The 19,915-nt window shown below is 44.2% G+C and overlaps 1 protein-coding gene across 6 annotated transcripts in view; it reads right to left on the bottom strand.

Moving 5' to 3' along the window:
- The window catches only part of ADGRG5 (adhesion G protein-coupled receptor G5), a 29,082-nt gene extending 12,590 nt beyond the window's left edge, over nucleotides 1-16,492 (bottom strand). For 4 of the 6 annotated variants that reach the window (XM_025268722.3, XM_025268727.3, XM_044931920.2 and 1 more), the window contains exons 1-2: nucleotides 16,356-16,492; nucleotides 3,683-3,754 (exon numbers count right to left, since the gene is read on the bottom strand). In XM_025268722.3, the coding sequence (XP_025124507.2) occupies nucleotides 3,683-3,701 (19 nt within the window). In that variant the 5' untranslated portion in view covers nucleotides 3,702-3,754; nucleotides 16,356-16,492. Of the gene's footprint in view, nucleotides 1-49; nucleotides 1,025-3,682; nucleotides 3,755-16,355 lie in introns of those variants that run through there. The other 2 variants (XM_044931918.2, XM_044931919.2) reach the window with 2 other exon arrangements.
- Nucleotides 16,493-19,915: the final 3,423 nt, after the last annotated feature.

Below are 19,915 nucleotides of genomic sequence, written 5' to 3'. Positions count from 1 at the left end.
TCACCCTAGGCATCTGGCCTATCCCTAGATTAGTAGGGCAGCATCTTACCTGATCCTCACACTCCTGCATTCCACAGATGTGGAAACCGCGGCTCACAGAGCCAGGGGCTTGCTTCAAGTGAGGCTGCCTGAAGCCAGATCTCCTTGAAACCCGAATCCTGGACCATTTTTACCAAACCCTGGCATTCAAAGCTCTGTCTGAGTCACTCCCTCCTCCCCAAAAATGGTCTCTCTGGGGGCCTCCCCAGGACTCTGACCTCACCCATGGGAAAGTTGGGAGTTGCTTGTCATTAACCCTGTCCAGCCCTGTTATTCACCCACCATGTGACTTCGGGCAAGAATCTGAACCTCTCTAATGAAACTGCCAGCAGCAGCCACTGTGGGGAATTGGAAAATTAGAAGGGAAAAAGCAAGAACAAAGAGTTTTGGGAGAAGGATAGTTTTGATGATAATCATGGATGGTCAGGGGCCACCAAGAATCACGACAGCTGGAGGACAACAGGAGAACCACTGCCTTTGTCCACAAAGAATTCCCCCAATGCCCATTTTAAAGTAGAACGTGATTCGAACATACTCTTAAGTACTGTATTCAACATTTGCTTTGAAACCTCGTCTTCCTTTTCACCTATTTTTGTGACTGCCAGAAACCATAGCAGCTGCTACTTATGAAATAAGATGTCAGGCTCAAATTTGTGAAAATAAATCCAATGATTTGGTTTTTTTAAGAAAAGAATCCTGTCCCTTTCTGCCATAATTTCCCTCAGGTTTAAAATGAATGGACCAATTTCTGCTTAAACATAGCAAATTTATGTCTGCCCCTGAAACTCCACTAAAATGAGACTGAATGGGACATCCCTGGTGGTCCAGTGGTTGAGACTCGGTGCTTCCAATGCAGGGGACAGGAGTTCCATCCCTGGTTGGGAACTAAGATCCCACATGTATAGTGAGGCCAAACATTTGTTTTAGTTAAAGGAAAAAAAGAAAACAAATTTCTAAAAACTAAAAAAACAACATGAGAGTGAATGAATAAAACAGACACAAAGCGATGAAAGACAGAACAATGGGAAAGAAGACAACAGCAGATGAGCGATATCAGTAAAACTTTGGCGGTTACAAAGCAGGTGGCTACCTGGTTTTAAAAAAATAAAAGCAGACCATGAAATGTTGAACCCAAGTGCTAGCGTCAGGGAGAAGTGAGTACAGGGGGTGTGGGGTCAGTGAGGGACAGGGAGAAGGCAGCGAGGTCAACCACGGGGGAACTTAGGAACTAGAGGCTTTGGAATCTCTGAAAGCGGGATGGAGGGTGAGGCTAAACATGGGGGGTGGGGGCTGTTGGTTGTGAATCTTTAAAAGGACCAGCTGGGTCTCCATATCTCCTCTGTCACCTGGAACATCCAGGAGCCTTCCTCACCACCTTCCCCTCCCCAACCCTGTCCCAACTCAAAGTACGTTCCCTGAGACAGTGCACCAGAGAGACTCGGAAGAGTCCCATTCTGCGGGGTGCCATTCTGGTACAGGAAAATGAAGCCATATCCCCTCTCCACTGCCTCCTCCAGTCAGCTTCCGGAAGACTGCAGCAGCCAGGTAATGATGCTCCAAGGCAGGAGAAAATTTTTCTCTGAAGAACCAATCATGCCAAGAAAATTATCCTCTAGTTACTGACATTTTGGTGCTCCTTAATATAACAGCAAAGACCAAACTTAAGGTGAAGCTTCACCAGTTACCAAGCCCTACCAGGCAATTAAGTTTTTAGTGCTCAACCAAGGATCCCTCAGTTCAGTTCAGTTCAGTCGCTCAGTCGTGTCCAACTCTTTGTGACCCCATGAATCACAGCACAGGCCTCCCTGTCCATCACCAACTCCTGGAGTTCACTCAAACTCATGTCCATCGAGTCAGTGATGCCATCCAGCCATCTCATCCTCCGTCATCCCCTTCTCCTCCTGCCCCCAATCCCTCCCAGCATCAGGGTCTTTTCCAATGAGTCAACTCTTCACATGAGGTGGCCAAAGTATTGGAGTTTCAGCTTTCGCATCAGTCCTTCCAGTGAAAACCCAGGACTGATCTCCTTTAGAATGGACTGGTTGGATCTCCTTGCAGTCCCAGAGACTCTCAAGAGTCTTCTCCAACACCACAGTTCAAAAGCATTAATTCTTCGGCGCTCAGCTTTCTTCACAGTCCAACTCTCACATCCATACGTGACCACGGGAAAAACCATAGCCTTGACTAGATGGACCTTGTTGGCAAAGTAATGTCTCTGCTTTTCAATATGCTATCTAGGTTGGTCATAACTTTCCTTCCAAGGAGTAAGCATCTTTTAATTTCATGGCTGCAATCACCATCTGCAGTGATTTTGGAGCCCAAAAAAATAAAGTCAGCCACTGTTTCCACTGTTTCCCCATCTATTTGCCATGAAGTGATGGGACCAGATGCCATGATCTTCGTTTTCTGAATGTTGAGCTTTAAGCCAACTTTTTCACTCTCCTTTTTCACTTTCAACAAGAGGCTTTTTAGTTCCTCTTCACTTTCTGCCATAAGGGTGGTGTCATCTGCATATCTGAGGTTATTGATATTTCTCCCAGATTTTTAAATGTACACCTTTTTCAGGAAGCTGCTGGAGGATGTGTTCCACAAAATGAGAGAGTAAATCATGAAAGAACACACAGGGTACAGGAAAACCCACCAGAAGAGATGGGAAGCTACTCCCCAGAAAATGCATGAAGAGAAGGCCCAGGTTGATGGCTGGGCAGCAGGCCTAGGGCACAGCCCATCCAGAAGGAAGCAGAAGACAGTAAGTTTCCAGGAGGGACGTCTCAGTGTGTAAAAGAAAGAGGCGAATATACAGATTGTCTGACAGGTCGGAATACATAGGAAAATTATTTTGAGAAATGTCTTACAGAAAGCTTGCAAATGAAAAATAAAAAGGAAACAATTAATTTCAGGAAAACCAAGTTGTACAGGAAAGAAAACGTAATCTTGCTACACAAATTGACATAAAGTATAAGATGTTTATAGCATTATAAAAACTTTTTTTTTTTTTTTTTTTTTTTTGCTGTATCACTCTGTGCCACATTTTAGTTCCCTGACCAGGGATTGAACCCCAGGCCCTAGCAGGGAAAGTGCCAAGTCTTAACCACTGAACTGCCAGGGAATTCCCTATATTTTTAAAATTGTATAAAGACCATATAAAAATGATTTTGACTTCCATTTATGATGTAGAGAGCCACAAGAGAACATCACTCCCATCTTGACAATGGAAAAAGCCAAATGATATACAAAACTGGTTTTTTGAGCCTGTTAGAGAACTGAAGTCACAAAATAATCAGATAAACTGGTTTCCAATGGTTGATAAGCCCTTCGAGGATGAGGTGTTTCACCTCAGTGGTTACCAAAAAAACAGATAAGAACAACTGATACCGTAATGGATTCTTTTGTTAACTCCTTATTTTATATTGGAGTATCGCCAATTAACAGTGTTGTGATAGATTCAGGTGGACAGCAAAGGGACTCAGCTATACATATACATGTATCCATTCTCCCCTAAACTTCCCTCCCATCCAGGCTGCCGCATAACACTGAGCAGAGTTCCCTGTGCTATACGGTAGGTCCTTATTGCTTATCCATTTTATTTTTTCAATCATTCAGAAATATTGTTTAATAATATTCTTATCAAAATAAAACTTACAGAAAAGTTCACAAATCATGCATCTTGGTGAATTATCACTTGGGTTTCCTGGTGGCTCAGGCAGTAAAGAATCTGCAATGCAGGAAACCTAGGCTCGATCTTTGGGTTAGGAAGATCCCCTGGAAAAGGGAATGGCAACCCACTCCAGTATTCTTGCCTAGAGAATTCCATGGACAGAGGAGCCTGGCGGGCTACAGTCCATGGGGCCGCAAAGAGTTGGACACGACTGAGCAGTTAACACACTTCATCCATTTCAAATATAGCAATGTGTACGTGTCCATCTCAAACTCCCTAACTAGCCCTTCTCCCCTTCCTTCCCCTCTGGTAACCACAAGTTCGTTCCCTAACCTGTGAATCTGTTTCTGGTTTTTAAGTAAGTTCATTTGTATAATTTATTTTTAGATTCTGAATATAAGGGGTAGCATATGATCTTAGTGAATTCATAAAGGCTGAGTATGAATGAGAATGCCAGTTTAAAACCACTGAGAGCCCCAGACAAAAGGGGTGTCTATATCCACTTGACCATTTCTTCCCACAGTCCTCTGCTGGTGCTCATGAGGATGACTGGGTGGGGGGGGGGGTGGAGGGCAGGGACCTGAGAGGGCCCCTGTGGTGACATGCGCATGCTGAGGTTTGAGGGTGAAGCCTATATGAGCCCCAGGCCATGTGTGAGTACGTGATGGTAACTGGCTGCTGCGAGAGACAGACATCTGCGCCCTGGCATTGCCGTGATGAGACCCACATCCCTAGGTCCCTGACTCGTTATAAGGAAAAGGTCTGCTGCCTCTGGCAGAGAAGCGAAAAAAGTCCAGCAAGAGACTTTTCTGGTGGTCCAGTGGTTCAGACTCCACACTTTCAATGCAGGGGGCACAAGTTTGACCCCTGGTCAGGAAACTAAGATTCCACATGCAGCACAGTGCAGCCAAATAAAAACCACCTACCCCAGACCCTGCATGGACATTAGGCAAAAGCTATCTGCCACTGGTATGGAGTGGCCAAACCCACTAGTGCCCAGGATTTTGCACTGTTATAAAACAAGGGGCTGCTTGCTGCTGCTGCTGTGAGAAAGGCAGGAACTTCATTCACACCTAAGACACCTCCACCAATACATGGCAGGGTTTGGGCTCCATGAGGGTAAAGGAGAAGTCAGCCAGCACTGAAGAAGAGGCAGAAGTTGCCAGTCACTGAATGAGAAACGGGAAAGCTAAGAAAGCCCTGGTCGTGGGGCTCGGGCACAAGCCTAGCTAAGACTGAAACTTTGAGCAAGAGAACCAGAAATCTACTGCTTCCATCAAAAATTTTGCACCAAGTAATAAGCAACAGCTGTCTACCACTGGCAAAGGGACCAGAACACAAAGAAAGATTCCCTCTGTGTTGCATGCATGCAAGGATGAAAGTGGAGTAGGATTACTGAGAAAATCCATGTGGGACGCAAGGGCTCACACTAAACACAGAGTAATGTCCGTCCATCACTGGAGAAATGTGATGCTCATGCTGCAGAGAAGGTACCTGCAACAACAAAACTGTAACCCAAATCGACCACAGACTAGACTGACTCAGTGAATGCCTTCTACTTAAGCCACGACATAAGAAATACCCCCACTTTTTGGGATAGGCATAATTTGGGATAGGCATAATTATAATTTACCTCACTACTGTGCTTTCACACAATGCCTTGGTATTCAGTCAAAGCTTATAACACACACATAAAATCAAGAAAAAATAAAATACTCTTTGTCAAAAGATAAAAGAGACAAGAGAAGTAGAGCCAGAGATGACCAAAATGTTAAAACTATCAGATAGGGACTTAAAGATACATGAGTATGGAAAAGCAGGTGGTGGAAAGGTATACTCCTAAGGACAGATAGGAAATTTCAGGAGAGCAATGGAAACTATTAAGGAGAGACAGGTAGAAATGAAATACTCAATATCATTGATAAAGAATTTCTTCAATTGTGAAGTGAAAAAAAGTGAAAGTGTTAGTTGCTCAGTGTGTCCAACTCTTTGTGACCTCATGGGCTGTAGCCTGCTAGGCTCCTTTGTCCATGGAATTCTCCAGGCAAGAATTCTGGAGTGGATTGCCATTCCCTTTTGCAGGGGATCTTCCTGACCCAGGGATGGAACCCAGGTCTCCTGCATTGCAGGAAGATTCTTTGCCATCTGAGCCATTGAAGGCCTATTAATCAGCAAACCAGACACAGCAAAGTAATCAGTGAATTTGAAGATAGAACAATATAAATAATCTGAATTGAAACACAAAGAGTAAGAAAAGTCAAAATAAAACTCAAAACGGTAGGACAAGAGCAGATGGTCTAATAAACATGTAATTTGAGTCTCAAAAGGAAGAGAAAGAACATAGAAGAAATATTTGAAGAGATAATGGCTGAATTTTTTTCCAAAATTAGTGAAAGACAACATACTACAGATTTAAGAAGTTCTATAAAACTTAGCAGAATAAATATAAAGGAACCACACCTAGACATATCATAGTCAAACTGATGCAAAACCAAAGATTAAAAAAATCTTGAAGACAGAGAGAAAAAGAAATAATAGATACAGAAGATAAGAAATAAGAACAAGAGACTTCTCAAGAAACTATACAAACCAGAAGATAACACAACTACATATTTCAAGAAAAATGTGTTAACCTAGAATTCGATGCCCAGTGGAAATATGTTTCAAAAATGAAAATCAAATAAGGACTATTTCAGATAAGCAATGGCTTAAAAAATTCATTTCCAGCAGCTGTGCTGTGCTTAGTCGCTCAGTCGTGTCCAACTCTTTGCAGCCCCATGGACTGTAGCCCACCAGCCTCCTCTGTCCATGGGGATTCTCCAGGCAAGAGTACTGGACTGGAATGCCATGCCCTCCTCCAGGGGATCTTCCCAACCCAGGGATCAAATTCAGGTCTCCTGCATTGCGGGTGGATTCTTTACCATCTGACCCACCAGGGGAAGTTCAAGAATACTGGAGTTGGTAGCCTCTCCCTTCTTCAGAGGACCTTCCCAACCCAGGAATTGAACCAGGGTCTCCTGCATTGCAGGTGGATTCTTAACCAGGTGAGCTACCCAAAAGCCCCATTTCCAGCAGACCTGCACTAAAAGAAATATTAAAGGAAATTCTTTTGGCAGAAGAACATTTATACCAGGTGAAAACATGGACCTACACAGAGAAATGGAGTGTTGAAACTGATAAAAACATGTCAAATACAGAATGAATTTTCTCAATTTTAACATCTGTCTAATGTAAAAATGTCCAATGTAAAAATGGCAACACTATATTGTGAGGCCTTATAATACATGCATAAATTTTAATGTACCACAAAAAATAGCACTATGGCCAAAAAAACCACCTATATAAGGGAAAAGTGAATAGCTTGAATTTCATCAAAAATTAAAACTTCTAATCTTTGAAGATCATTGCTAAGACAGTGAGAATACAAATTATAGACTGAGAGGAAATATTTGAAAACACAAATTTGAAAAAAAAAGTGCATCTGGACTATATTGAGAATTCATAAAATTAAACAAGAAGACAAATAACCCAATTAAAAAGGCAAAAGATTTAAAGAGTCACTCAGCCAAAGAAGATACATAGATGCCAAAAAAGCGCATGAAAAGATATTCAGTATCACTAGTCATTAGGGAAAGGCAAATAAAACCACAAAGAGAAGTCACTACATACCTTCTGGTGGAGCTAAAAACAAAATGACTGGTAATATCTTGTGTTACTGAGAATATACAACAGCTGAATTCTCATGCATGGATGGAAAGAATGTAGAATGGGACAACTACTTTGAAAAAGGGCTTCCCTGGTGGCTCAGCAGTAAAGAATCTGCCTGCACTGTAGGAGTCTCAGGAGACACGGGTTCAGCCCCTGGTTTGGAAAGATCCCCCAGAGGAGGGCATGGCAACCCACTCCATTATTCTTGCTAGAAAATCCCACGGACAGAGGAGCTTGGCAGGCTACAGTCCATGGGGTCGCAAAGGGTTGGACATGACTGAAGCAACTTAGCATGCACACAGGCACTTTGAAAAATCTGAAAACTGAAAAATAAAAACCATATGATTATCTCAATAGATGCAGAGAAAGCCTTTGACAAAATTCAACATCCATTTATGATAAAAACTCTCCTGAAAGCAGGAATAGAAGGAACATACCTCAACATAATCAAAGCTATATATGACAAACCCACAGCAAACATTATCCTCAATGGTGAAAAATTGAAAGCATTTCCTCTAAAGTCAGGAACAAGACAAGGGTGCCCACTTTCACCATTACTATTCAACATAGTTTTGGAAGTTTTGGCCACAGCAATCAGAGCAGAAAAAGAAATAAAAGGAATCCAAATTGGAAAAGAAGAAGTAAAGCTCTCACTGTTTGCAGATGACATGATCCTCTACATAGAAAACCCTAAAGACTCCACCAGAAAATTACTAGAACTAATCAATGACTATAGTAAAGTTGCAGGATATAAAATCAACACACAGAAATCCCTTGCATTCCTATACACTAATAATGAGAAAACAGAAAGAGAAATTAAGGAAACAATTCCATTCACCATTGCAACGGAAAGAATAAAATACTTAGGAATATATCTACCTAAAGAAACTAAAGACCTATATATAGAAAACTATAAAACACTGGTGAAAGAAATCAAAGAGGACACTAACAGATGGAGAAATATACCATGTTCATGGATTGGAAGAATCAATATAGTGAAAATGAGTATACTACCCAAAGCAATCTATAGATTCAATGCAATCCCTATCAAGCTACCAACAGCATTCTTCACAGAGCTAGAACAAATAATTTCACAATTTGTATGGAAATACAAAAAACCTCAAATAGCCAAAGCGATCTTGAGAAAGAAGAATGGAACTGGAGGAATCAACCTACCTGACTTCAGGCTCTACTACAAAGCCACAGTTATCCAGACAGTATGGTACGGGCACAAAGACAGAAATATAGATCAATGGAACAAAATAGAAAGCCCAGAGATAAATCCACGCACATATGGACACCTTATCTTTGACAAAGGAGGCAAGAATATACAATGGATTAAAGACAATCTCTTTAACAAGTGGTGCTGGGAAATCTGGTCAACCACTTGTAAAAGAATGAAACTAGAACACTTTCTAACACCATACACAAAAATAAACTCAAAATGGATTAAAGATCTAAACGTAAGACCAGAAACTATAAAACTCCTAGAGGAGAACATAGGCAAAACACTCTCTGACATACATCACAGCAGGATCCTCTATGACCCACCTCCCAGAATATTGGAAATAAAAGCAAAAATAAACAAATGGGACCTAATTAACCTTAAAAGCTTCTGCACATCAAAGGAAACTATTAGCAAGGTGAAAAGACAGCCTTCAGAATGGGAGAAGATAATAGCAAATGAAGCAACTGACAAACAACTAATCTCGAGAATATACAAGCAACTCCTACAGCTCAACTCCAGAAAAATAAATGACCCAATCAAAAAATGGGCCAAAGAACTAAATAGACATTTCTCCAAAGAAGACGTACAGATGGCTAACAAACACATGAAAAGATGCTCAACATCACTCATTATCAAAACCACTATGAGGTACCATTTCACACCAGTCAGAATGGCTGCGATCCAAAAGTCTACAAGTAGTAAATGCTGGAGAGGGTGTGGAGAAAAGGGAACCCTCTTACACTGTTGGTGGGAATGCAAACTAGTACAGCCACTATAGAGAACAGTGTGGAGATTCCTTAAAAAACTGGAAATAGAACTGCCTTATGATCCAGCAATCCCACTGCTGGGCATACACACTGAGGAAACCAGAAGGGAAAGAGACACGTGTACCCCAATGTTCATCGCAGCACTGTTTATAATAGCCAGGACATGGAAGCAACCTAGATGCCCATCAGCAGATGAATGGATAAGAAATCTATGGTACATATACACAATGGAATATTACTCAGCCATTAAAAAGAATACATTTGAATCAGTTCTAATGAGGTGGATGAAACTGGAGCCTATTATACAGAGTGAAATAAGCCAGAAAGAAAAACACCAATACAGTATACTAACGCATATATATGGAATTTAGAAAGATGGTAACAATAAGCCTGTGTACGAGACAGCAAAAGAGACACTGATGTATAGAACAGTCTTATGGACTCTGTGAGAGAGGGAGAGGGTGGGAAGATTTGGGAGAATGGCATTGAAACATGTAAAATATCATGTATGAAATGAGTTGCCAGTCCAGGTTCGATGCACGATACTGGATGCTTGGGGCTGGTGCACTGGGACGACCCAGAGGGATGGAATGGGGAGGGAGGAGGGTGGAGGGTTCAGGATGGGGAACACATGTATACCTGTGGCGGATTCATTTTGATATTTTGCAAAACTAATACAATTATGTAAAGTTTAAAAATAAAATAAAATTAAAAAAAAAATCTGAAAACAATACCAACTTCCATCAAGAGAATTCCCTGGAGGTCTAGCGGTTAGGACTCAGCGTTTTCACTGTCAAGGGCATGGGTTCAATCCTGGTTGGGAAACTAAGATCCTACAAGCTGCACAGCACAGCCAAAAAAATTGCATCCAATGGTGAAGATAAACAAACTGTGGTATATCCATGCTGTGGAACATTACTCAGCAATAAAAAAGAATGAGCCGCTGACAGAGGCAACAAATGGCTGAGTCTCAAAATCAGTATGATAAGTGAAAGAACCCAGACAAAAAGGAGTATGTATTTTATGATTCCACTTATATGATCTTCCAGAAAAGTAAAAGCTTCATGTGAGAGAACACATCCATAGTTTCCATGGGGTGGGAAAAAGGTAACTGACTATAAAAGGAACCAAAGCAACTTTTCAGGGAGATGTGCTCCACTCAATGGCTCAGCCGTATCCAACTCTTTGTGACCCCATGGACTAAAACTCACCAGGCTCATCTGTCTCTGGAATTCTCTAGGCAAGAATACTGGAGTGGGCAGCCATTCCCTTCTCCAGAGGATCTTCCTGACCCAGGGATTGAACCCGAGTCTCCTGCGTCTCCCGCCTGGGCAAGCAGGTTCTTTACCACTGAGCTACCTGGAAAGTGGGGATGGAAATACTCTATATCTGGACTGGGATAGACATGTATGTAGGACTCTATGTATTTGTCAAAACTCATCAAACTACTCTCCAAAAATGTGAGTTGAATAAATAAAATGAATCAACTAAACAAATAGAAAACTGTAGTAGGTGAAGCATCCGTCTATAAACCGAATTTTTGAGAGTCAAGCCAAAAATATAGTGAGAATATAGGGAAGAGGAAGTGGAAAGGTGTGGAGAGGATGAGAAAGCTAACCTTCCTCCTTCACGGAGGGAGAAAGTCACCAGAAAAGCCCCACAGAGTTCCAGGAAGGGAGAACCACAGAACTCAAACACCTGTTTGATGGTAACGGCAGAGAGAAGTAGTTAAGAGCATGACCTTTAATTTTGTTTTCTTTCTTCTTTTAAATCTTTTGGCCGTACCACTTGGCCTGTGGGATCCTAGTTCCCCAGGGATCAAACCTGTGCACCCTGATGGAAGTGCAGTCTTAACCACTGGACTGCCAGGGATGTCCCCATGACTTTTAAGTTTTTCACCATTGGATTTGCAAATGTGGTATCACCCAGTGAGAGACAAGCACACCCCACTCCCCATGAGAGTGTCAAGAGTTCAGCCTTTTCAAGAGAATCATTTGACAACACACCGACTTTTCATTCTGAATAGCCTCTGATCCAGGAAACTCATTTTTGTGAATTTATCCTATGGAAATAAGAGGGCAAGCCAGGTAAAATACATAGAAAAGTATTTATAATACCATTGTTAATCATAAAAAAGCAAAAAAACTATGTAAATGTTATTCCTCAATAGAGGAATAGTTACAAAAATTATAGTCCAATGCCACTCTGGAAAAGTTTGGTAATATATTATAAAACTAAACGTACCATATGACCCAGCGATCACACTTTTGGGCATTTAACCCAGAGAAATCAAAACTCATGTTCGCACCAAAGCCTGCATAGGAGGCCTTATTCACCATAGCCTCAAACTGGAAGCAATCCCAATGTGCCTTCAATGAGTGAATGGTTAAACAAGCTCAGCTCAGCAATTAGAAAAATATATTGACACACAACTTGGATGGGTTGCTAGGCAGTCATGCTGGGGGTGCGGGGGAAGCCAGTCTAAAAATGCTGCATATTCTATAATTTGATTTATTTGACATCCTTGAAATAAAAAAAATTACAGAGATGGAGAACAGATTAGTAGTTGTCAGTGGTTTAGGGACTGGCGATGTTTCTAAGAAGCCTTGTGGTAACAGGAAGTTTTGTACCTTCCTTGTTATACAAGAATCTACACTTCATAAAACTGCATAGAATTAAACACACATACACCTACACACACCCACGTCAGTGTATAAAAGCTGATGAAATCTGAATAAAGGTTGTGAATTGTACCAAAATCAATTTCCTGGCTCTGATGTTGTACCTTAGGTATGAAAAATGTTACCATGGAATAAGACTGGGTGAAATGTACACAAAAATTTTTGTGTACATTTTTTGCAACTTCTTGCTAATTTATCACTTTTTCAAAACTGAAAGTTAAATATAGTACAACGGATCGCCATTTCATTACTAAGAATTGTGATGTAAACAGCCGTGTAGAAGAGGAGCACAGGATGTCACTGAGTGGAATACCATGCCTGCTGCTCATTTGCAATCCCATGGACTGCAGCCCACCAGGCTCCTCTGTTCATGGAATTCCCCAGGAAAGAATACTGGAGAGGGTTGCCATTTCCTTCTCCTGGGGATCTTCCCAACCCAAGGATAGAAAGCCCAACTCCTGTGTCTCCTGCATTGGCAGGGGATTCTTAACCACTGTGCCACTTGGGAAGCCCATTGAATGGAAAGGACAGGTTAAAAATAGCTTGTGTAACATAATCACTGTGGTATTTGAACTTTTCCACTGCGGTATTTGAACTGTGGTGTTGGAGAAGACTCTTGAGAGTACCTTGGACAGCAAGGAGATCCAACCAGTCCATGCTAAAGGAGATCAGTCCTGAATATTTATTGGAAGGACTGATGCTGACGCTGAAACTCCAATACCTCCAGGTGTTATTAACACCTGCCTTATTTGCTGCATGTGCAACTTCATTATCTGCCCATTTTTGTATTGGGTTAGACTTTTCCTTATCAACTTCTAGAAACTCTTTACATAATAGGAAAATTAGCTCTTTGTCTATTATATGAGTTGCAAATATCTTTCCTTGTTTGTCATTTGCCTTTTGACATTATATATGGTCTCTTTCTTTTTTTTGCCAGGTAGCTTTCTTTATTTAATATAAAAATTTTCTATAATAAAAATTACCGGTGTTTTCTCTTTGGGCTTCTGGATTTTGAGTTTTAGGTAGAAAGACCTTCCCCATTCCAACATCATAAAGGAATCCGCCTAAGATTCTTCTAATACTTTTAAGGTTTCATTTTTTTATATTGGAATCCCCAGTCCATTTGTGTTGATCCTAGAGTATGCAATATGGATTCAAATTTTTTCCTGGTGGTTACCCATTTGTCTTAACACTATTTTTTTGGCTGCATCATGTGACTTGACTTGTATGATCTTAATTCCCCAACCTATGCCCCTGCAGTGGAAGCACAGAGTCCTAACCACTGGACCCCTGGGGAATTCCCTTAATGCTCTATATTAATATGTATGTTTATTTTTATTTTAAAAGAGAATAAAGACTATGGAGTCAGAGTGTTGGGTTCTTATTTGTTTGGCTATTAGGTTAGTATTTGAGTTTTAGGTAGAAAGACCTTCCCCATTCCAGCATTATAAAGGAATTCTCCTAAGTTCCTGCTAATACTAATACTTTTAATGTTTCATTTTTTAATTTTCATTTGGGCAATTCACTTACCCTCTCAGAACCTCAGAGATCGAAAGAAATGATTTAGGAGGACAAAGGAAACCACTGAATAAGATCATCTGGAATATTTCTGGTGAGAAAACTGAGACTCCAAGAATGCAGAAAAGATTCCCTTGGGGGTACAGATGGGGAAAATGAGGCTCAGCCAGTGGTGTGGACTTGACCTCCAGGGTCTGGACCCTAAGACTGGGTCCCCAGGCCCTTGGCCATGCTGCTGCCAGACAGACACAGGGGGAAGAGGAGTTTAATCCCCCCACCCAGCTGGGGAAATTAAGGCCAAAGCAGAAGTGATCCCTCCCCCAAGCAACCAAATAGAAGCTATGGTTTCCATCCCCTTTCCCAGGAGCAAACCACAGTCTTCACTTCTGCTTGCAACCTCCAACATCCCCCTCCCCATCCTTTCAGAGAGACCACCACTCACCATTACCCCACACCCTCAGCCATCTCATTCTCATTCAGCCATCTCAAATAGCGCAATTCACTATTTGAAGCCGTATAGGATATAGGAGGGGGCTTCCCAGGTGGCGCCAGTGGTAAAGCACGCACCTGCCAATGCAGGAGACTCAGGTTCGATCCCTAGGAGGGGAAGATACCCTAGAGGAAGGCATGGCAACCCACTCCAGTATCCTTGCCTGGAGAATCCCATGGACAGAGGAGCCTGCTGGGCTACTGTCTATAAGTTTGCACAGAGTTAAACAAGACTGAAGCAACTTAGCACACAGCACAGGAAACAGGACCCCCTTATCTGACTCCCAGGAAGGTTTCACTTGACAGTGGCAAAACTGAATACCACACAAGAATTTGCCTGGCGTTCTTCAGCAGGCCAGTGGGCAAGCTGAAACACAAACCCAGACTCCAAGTCAAGTGCTCTCCCCTGAGATATGCTGCAGCTTCCAAAAGGTGGCCGGGAGGCTGAGTTGCTACCAGGAAGAGCAAAACCCTAATCAGGTCAATAGAACATGAGGGGACAAGTGGCACGCAGAGCAGAGCCTTTGGGAGATGTAAATTCTATAACTAGTTCCGTTTTCAGCTCCTGAGCTGTGAAGTTAGGCAAGGAACTTGACCTTTCTGTGCTGCACGTTTTCTCAATGGTAAAATGAGGCTAAGGTCATCTATTTCCTAGGGTGTGCATGCTAAGTTGCTTCAGTCATGTCCAACTCTTTGAGACCCTGTGGACTGTAGCCTACTCTCAGTCCATGGGATTCTCCAGGCAAGAATATTGGAGTGGATTGCCTATGCCCTCCTCCAGGGGATCTTCCCGACCCAGGGATTGAATCCACGTCTCTTATGTCTCCTGCGTTGGCAGGCAAGTTCTTTACTTCTGGCACCACCTGAGAAGCACATTTCCCAGAGACAGAGACTCAACCATATCCATGATCCGCACTCCTGGGAATCTGAGGCTCTGACCCAGATTCCCAGCCAGGAATACACTGAGCAGGAGAACCCCTGCCTTCCTCTCCCTCTCCAGAGCTGGCTGTGTACCACCCTCTCCCCAACAGTACTAGAGCCCACTGAGCCAGTGTGCTCCTGGGTAGGGCCCCACGTGCTCCTCCCAACAGCTGCTCCTGCCAACCACAGACTGGAATTCCCACCTCCGCCTCCCCCACGGCCTGGGTGAAAGTGAACCTGTGGTCTCTGCAGGGAAGTCCTGACAGGTGCTATTATTTCCCAAAAGGAGGTCCCACGAGGGCTCAACAGGGGGGTCTATGACTCAATCAGATCCAGAGCCTTTGCCTGGAACACACTGTCCCAGGCTCTAGTCCAGGGCACTCAGAGGAACTGCACCTGCTCTGATCTGCCCAACATCAACTCTGTGCCAGCCCCTCACCCTGTCACCTGAGATGCAGGCTACTGGACTAGCCCCATTTTACAGATGAGGAAACTGAGGTCCAGAAAAGCAAAGTTCAATAACAGGCCACAAAGCGGGTAAGGGGAGTAAAGGTTTGAACCCAGAGCCTAACTACTCCTTAATTGAATTATCTATTTTTCAAAAACATAGATCTCAACAAAAAGATACTCATGTATAACACAGGGAACTATATTCAAAATCCTATGATAACCCATCTTGGGAACTTCCCTGATGGTCCACTGGTTAAGAATCCGCCTGCCAATGCAGGGGACACAGGTTTGATTCCTGGCCCAGGAAGATCCCACATGCCTGGGGGTCAACTGAGCTGGCATATGGCAATGACTGAAGCCCATGCGTCCCAGAGCCCATGCTCTCCAACAAGGGAAGCCACGGCCGTGAGAAACCCACGTACCACACCCAGAGTAGCCCCTGCTCACTTCAACTAGAGAAAGCCCATGCGCAGCCAAAACCTAACTGATTAATTAATTAATTAACTTTTAAAAACCATAATGGAAAAGAATATTTGAAAAAGAATGCATATATACCTGTAATGGAATCACTTTGCTGTACAACAGAAGTTAACACGATATTGTAAATCAAATATACTTCAAGTTAAAAAAAAAAAAAGAAATATGTCCCCACCACCACTGGAAAACAAAAGAAAACCAAAAACATAGATCACTACAGTCCTGAGATTAGGAGTTGCCATCAGAGGCCCAGGAACCGGTGAAGGGAAGGCAGGTGAGCCCCACCTTGCTGCTCCGGGGATGTCACCAGCCCAACAACCACCCAGGCAGGGGTGCGCCCAGTGCCTGCTGGGGACCCAAGGGTCAGGACAAAGTCTAGGAAGAGCAGGGCAAGGAGAGACTCAGACAGAGGGGCTGACCTGTGCGGCTACTGCTGTCTTGCTGCCCGCCGCTGCCTTCTGCAGGAAGAAGGGGAAGTTGGGAACCTCTGTGCTGCGGGCAGGCGGCCTCTGCTCGTTCACCCAACTCCGGCACAGCGCACGCTCCCTGCACTTCTTCTTTCTCTAGAAGAAGCCTGTTTGTTGCGTCCGGAGCTGACAGCCACGCCCAGCTCACCCTTTGATAGCAAACCCCTCAGAGCCTGCAGCATTTCCTAGAGGCAGCTGTACATTTGCAGAGATACTGGGTGTCAGTGGAGAGAGAGAGAGGAGGCCAATGTTGGGGGCACCCTTCAGGGTTCAAGACCCACTTGGCTCTGAACCCTCGGGCCAGAGATGAGGGCTCTCTGGGTCTCAGTTTCCCCAGGAGTAGGAAAAGGAGAATGATCCCTGCCTGAGCCAAGGATCGATGAGGCGGATGATGGTAAAGACCTCAGGCAGGCACAGGGTCACGCTGCCTGGGTTCCAACCCCAGGCCCACCATTTCCTGGCTGGGTAACTAGGCTCAAGTGATGGAAACTCTCTGAGCCTCAGTTTCCCCTCTGCACAATGGAGACAGTGACAGTACCACTTCGTGGGGTCATGTGGGGCTTATCAAGGGTAGTGCTGCAGAGTCCCTGGAATGTTCGTGAAGCCCTGGGGTGCCTGGGGCCTGGGGGTGCGGGGGGAGGACAAAAGCCTGACCCAGAGTTACCCAGTCCAGAGCCCTCTGGAGAAAGGCCTCACTGAGAGTACAGATCAGAAGACACGGCCAGAACTGGGGGGCTGGAAATGTGGCCAGCTGCTCCTTGAGCCAGGGGTCTGGACAAGCCTGTCCGACATCTGCTGCTTCCTCCGCAGAGCCCTGAGCAACAGGAAGAAGTGTCGGTGTGTCAGAGAGAAGACAGGGTGCTCTCTCTTGCCAGGGGCCCAGCCGGACTCCCTGGGAAAATTCTGACTCAGGAATGAGCTTTTCTACCCCCAGGGATGAATTAGGGATGCAGCTACAGAGAGAAACAGGCAGGTCCCAACACGGTCTCCCTCCTCTCTGCCCCTACGCTGGGGCCCCTGCAGCCTCCGCCAAGCACAGCTCATAGGTAGTTCAGGTGGACTTGGTGGGAGGAAGGAAGGGAGCTGCTCCTTGCAGGACAGGGAGACTTCAGGGAGGCGCAGACCCACATGTGCAGGCTCCCACCCCAGCTGCAGGGCAGTGACTCTGCAGGGACACCTGTATGCTTGATCCCTTGGCCACGTTCCTGCTGGGTGACTCGGACAAATTCTTGCCCTCCTCCGCACTTTGGTTTTCTGTGGCCATGACCCAGCCCTTGACCTCTAGGCTCTTCCTTTCTTTCTGAGTTCTCCTGGCCACGTCTAGGGTTGCATCCCCAGCAGCTGCTCTCAGGGCCCAGGAGGAAGCTCTGTTCACCCCAAAAGCCCCTTTATTTTTCATCTTGGATCTGGGCCTGCCTCACTACACCCTGCCTTTTGGGGGTGCTGGTTACATAGCCCTGCACTCCAGATTCTGGAACTCACTGCCAGGACACACCCCCAGCTCAAGGAGCCGGCAGTGGCTCCCGTTGCCTTTGTTGTCTAGCCCCAATCAGTCACTACTTCCACCCAGTTCGGGATGTGTTTGCCGTTGTTGTAGTTTAATTGCTCAGTCGTGTCCGACTCTTTGCAACCCCGTGGACTGCAGCACACCAGGTTTCCCCGTCCTTGCCATCTCCCGGAGTTTGCTCGAACTCGTGTCCAGTGAGTCGGTGATGGTATCCAGCCATTTCATCTTCTGCTGCCCTCTTCTCCTGCTCTCAATCTTTCCCAGCATCAGGGTCTTTTCCAGTGAGTTGGCTCCTCGCATCAGGTGGCCAAAGTATTGGAGCTTCAGCTTATTCATCCCAGTCTCCCTGCTCTTATCCTGCTATGACACACACACACATACCAGGGCACACCAGCTCCTCTCCATCCATTAGGGCCCATCTCAAGTCCTGCCTACTCTAGGAAGCCTTCCCTACTTCCAGTTCCCCTATGGAACATTCCAGATGCTTCTACTTTGGGAGGCATGCCTGGCCCTTGTTCAGTCTCCCAGGCAGGGAGGAAGGCAAGCCACCTCCCACTCCCCACCCTGAGAGAGTCATCTCCAGCCCTAGCGATGTCTCTCACCATGGGGGCTGCTCCCCCTGGTGATCTGCAAGAGGGCAGTAAGTGGCACCCCTGACAGGACAGTAGATAAACTGAGTCACACCAAGAAAAAGTAATTTACTTCTCAGTCTCTCTCAATCCCAGTGACATCCAGAAGTGTCTGTTTAGAACTAAATTATCTCTAGCCCCTTTATACCACCACCTTCTGTCCTTTTGATTTTCATTCTTCAAACTTATATTGGACATAGAAAACAGGATATCTAATGTTTAGTGATTCTTTTATTGTGGCAAAAATATACATGAAATTTACCATATTAGCCATTTTTAAGTGTACAGTTCAGTGGCATTAAGTACATTTATATTGTTATCATCACCACCCTCAAAGCTTTCCCATCTCTGGAAACTGAAACTTTGTACCCATTAAACACTAATTCCCCATTCCCCACCCACTACAGCCCGGAGTAACCACCAGTCTACTTTCAGTCTCTGTTTGACTACTCTAGGAACCTCCTATCAGTGGAATCATACAATATTTTTCCTTTTGTGTGTAGCTTGTTAACTTAACATGATGCCTTTATGGTCAATCTATGCTGTTAAACATATGTCAGAATTTCCTTTAGCCTCCTCTCAAGGCTGAATAATATTCTTTTGAATGTATAGACCACATTATTTATCCATTCATCCACCAACACACACTTAGGTTGCTTTTATCTTTTGGGGGTATTGTGAATATGCTGCTACGAACGTGGGTGTACAAGTTGTATTCCTTTCTTAACAAAGTGAGGGTTTCTAGCTTGATTGAGGATGTTGCTTATTTACATGACATTTATTTTTATGACTTTCTTCTATTTACAGCAGCAATTTAGCCTAAAATATACATCTGTTCTAAAAAAAAAGTGAAATGGTTTAAGGAAAAATGCCAAGTAAATAATAGCACAAGAGTTATGTGTTGATGGCAAAAAGTGGTGGCAGAGACACAGGACAGAGAACTGCTGATGTGTGGGAAATACTAACACAAGCCTCAGTGGAAAACCCTACTGTGCTAAACTGGGGAAAGAAACCAGATTAGTGCTGCATCCAGTAAGCTGCCAGGAGGTGCGGTTTTAGCAACAGGAATGAAATGGTAAACTTGAAAGTCAGATCTGGGCTTTAAGATCTCCCAGCGTGTGACTGGAGTTTGTCGCTTGGCTTCTAATCCCCACTTTTCTCACTACGAGATGATGGTAATACCAGCCATAGGATGGCTATGTGTGCATGCTCGCTCAGTCAGTCATGTCCTACTCTTTGCAACTCCATGGACTGTAGCCTACCAGGCTCCCTTGTCCATGGAATTTTCCAGGCAAGAATACGGGAGTGGGTTGCCACTTCCTACTCTAGGCAATCTTCCCGACCAGGGATCAAACCCACATCTCTTGCCTCCCCTG

This window comes from Bubalus bubalis, chromosome 18, assembly GCF_019923935.1.
Source record: "Bubalus bubalis isolate 160015118507 breed Murrah chromosome 18, NDDB_SH_1, whole genome shotgun sequence".
Taxonomy (NCBI): domain Eukaryota; kingdom Metazoa; phylum Chordata; class Mammalia; order Artiodactyla; family Bovidae; genus Bubalus; species Bubalus bubalis.
This window is presented reverse-complemented; position numbering and strand designations above follow the sequence as displayed.